Genomic DNA, 3,040 nt, shown 5'->3' on the forward strand with positions numbered 1-3,040 from the left:
TATTGGGCATCTCTGCGTTACCCGTTTTAACTATACATTATATACATTATATTGGACATCACAATTTTTGCATTTCTTTAAGCTTCCGTGTCTCGCACTGACACACACTCTCTCTCTCTCACACACACACACACATACACACACACACACTCTCTCTCTCTCTCTCTTACACACTCACACACACACACTCATTTCCATCATCATCTTGTGATGTTTCTGTTTCCAGAATGTTCTTGGTGACTGTCGCAAACAAATCAGCCTTCCGTCCTGCTCTGTGTGTGTGTGTGTGTGTGTGTGTGTGTGTGTGTGAAATCAGCCTTCCATTCTGCTCTGTGTGTGTGTGTGTGTGTGTGTGTGTGTGTGAAAGGAAGACTAAAATTAGGTGTTTTTTCCTAATAATGCATTTTGTCCTGTGGATTTGTTCGTTGTTTTTGTTCACAGCCTCACGCACTCGTCTAGTCTACACACGCACACACACTTCAGCGTGATAATCGTCTAGTCTACACACACACACTGTCACAGTCTGAAGACCGGCTCGAAGGATTGGACCCAATAGCAGACATGAAATCAGGATGTGTAGGGGAAAAGACTTTAATGTCAGCTCAGCTTCAAAATGGTTGTTCCAAAAATAAGGTTTCAGACAGGGCAAAAACAAACCCCACAAAACAGGCAAGGCAAAAATAGTCCAATACTCTTAAACTTAATTAAATTCCAAAAGGCAAAAGGAAATCCAAAAACAGTCAAAACTCAAGACTTGGCACAGACACTTACGATACAGACTTGACAAGGACTGAAAGACTCAAAATAATCCAGCAAAGAACTCAAGTAGAGACAGGGTTTAAATACACAGAACTTGACACGACTAACAAGACACAGGTGAAAGGAACAATGCAATAATCAGGGAACAAGGCTCAGGTGAGGGATCGGGTCAAGGAACAAAAGCACAACAAGGGTAGACAAGGACATGACAACAGGAAACAGAACACAACAGGAAGTGACATGAGAAGGACTGACATGGGATCGGGTCAAGGAACAAAAGCACAACAAGGGTAGACAAGGGCTGTGTCCAGAAGTCAAGTGTGCACGCTGGGTAGTACCTTCTTCCCAGTAGCGTATTAGTTAGCTTGCTCCTCAGTGTGCGTCCCTACCTACATTTGGACAGCACTAACTAGTTGGCGTCACCTGACTCGGGGAGGGGGGGGTGTTGACGATTTGCATGACGTGTGGAGCTTGACCTGCGCTGCGCAATGGATTATGGGATATCTGAGGGCAAAAAAGATGCATCGATGCACGGACATGACAACAGGAAACAGAACACAACAGGAAGTGACATGAGAAGGACTGACATGGGCTGTGTCAGAGCCCATTTATGGAGAGCCGGTCCACTCGCTATTAACTCCATTGTACCTGCATTGTACCTGCAGTTCCTGTTGCAGTTCCACTAGGGGCGATCATGAGCAAGTGATCAAATAATGGGGGTCTATGGGGCTAGACAGCTAAATTGGTCTGTTTCACCTGATGGTCATTAAAAAAATCGAAGATTGGATTTTAGTTTCTGCAAGCTCAATATGGGTTATGGGCCGAAAGTTGAATTAACAATTACTTATGGCCCTTTGGTTTCTCACAGGCTTGGTCGTTGTTGCCCATAACACACTAGCACCCTGCTAATGAATGACATCATTGACGCGTTTGAAAGGCTTTTTAGAGCAATTAAGGGACTTAAAAAATCTAATACTCAGCCGTGTGTATTTTCCTTGACCCCTCTTTCACATGTAATATTCCGATTTCTCCACCAGAAAATATGGTATGGCTAGCTATGCTAGGTGAACGCTACATCTATGCGGTATGGCTAGCCATGCTAGGTGAACGCTACATCTATGCGGTATAGCTGGCTATGCTAGGTGAACGAATAGCTACATCTATGCGGTATGGCTACGCTTGGTGAACGCTACATCTATGCGGTATGGCTATGCTAGGTGAATGATTCGCCTATTGCAAGTTCGTTTACCATCAAATAAACAAAAGTCCTCAAGCAGTCACAGACTCAGTGACTTTAATTTACACAAAGTAAACAGAGAAAATGTATTGTCCCCAATCACCACTTCCTGTTGCATTGCACCCAATCACCACTTCCTGTTGCATTGTCCCCAATCACCACTTCCTGTTGCATTGCACCCAATCATCACTTCCTGTTGCATTGTCCCCAATCACCACTTCCTGTTGCATTGCACCCAATCACCACTTCCTGTTGCATTGCCCCAATCACCACTTCCTGTTGCATTGTACCCAATCACCACTTCCTGTTGCACTGGACCCAATCACCACTTTCTGTTGCATTGCCCCCAATCATCACTTCCTGTTGCATTGCCCCCAATCATCACTTCCTGTTGCATTGTATCCAATCCCCACTTCCTGTTGCATTGCCCCCAATCATCACTTCCTGTTGCATTGTACCCAATCACCACTTCCTGTTGCATTGTACCCAATCACCACTTCCTGTTGCACTGGACCCAATCACCACTTCCTGTTAACATGTCAGATGTTCAGGACTCTACTTAGACCCTTCACTACGATTGATCTCAAATCCTGTCACAAGCTTGGTAGAATTCACAGCTCTCCTTAGTATCTGAAAACAGAAAAAACACAGATGTTACAACACACATACACACATATTTATATACCCCCAAACACTCAGCACACACACACACACACACACACACACACACACTCAGCACACACACACACACACACACACACACACACACACACACACACACACACACACACACACACACACACACACACACACACACACACATAAGGGACTGTTGCAGTATGTTAATGCTCACAGGAGTCTGTCCAGTTGGCAGTGGGGATTGCTGAGGAGGCCAGCCAGGGGCTGTGTGTGTGTGTGTGTGTGTGTGTGTGTGTGTGTACTCACACTAGTGTGTGTAGTTGGCAGTGGGGATTGCTGAGGAGGCAGGCCAGGGGCTGTGTGTGTGTGTGTGTGTGTGTGTGTGTGTGTGTGTGTGTGTGTGTG

The 3,040-nt window shown here is 45.4% G+C and overlaps 1 protein-coding gene across 5 annotated transcripts in view; it reads right to left on the reverse strand.

Moving 5' to 3' along the window:
• Positions 1 to 575: 575 nt before the first annotated feature.
• The window catches only part of LOC134100214 (NACHT, LRR and PYD domains-containing protein 12-like), a 20,641-nt gene continuing 18,176 nt past the window's right edge, over positions 576 to 3,040 (reverse strand). For all 5 annotated transcript variants that reach the window (XR_009941232.1, XM_062553297.1, XM_062553300.1 and 2 more), the window contains one exon: positions 576 to 2,626. Coding sequence is in view for 4 of the 5 variants with exons in the window: in XM_062553297.1 (XP_062409281.1) it covers positions 2,620 to 2,626 (7 nt within the window). In the remaining variant the exon portion in view is untranslated. The remainder of the gene's footprint in view (positions 2,627 to 3,040) is intronic.

This window comes from Sardina pilchardus, chromosome 13, assembly GCF_963854185.1.
Source record: "Sardina pilchardus chromosome 13, fSarPil1.1, whole genome shotgun sequence".
NCBI lineage: Eukaryota > Metazoa > Chordata > Actinopteri > Clupeiformes > Clupeidae > Sardina > Sardina pilchardus.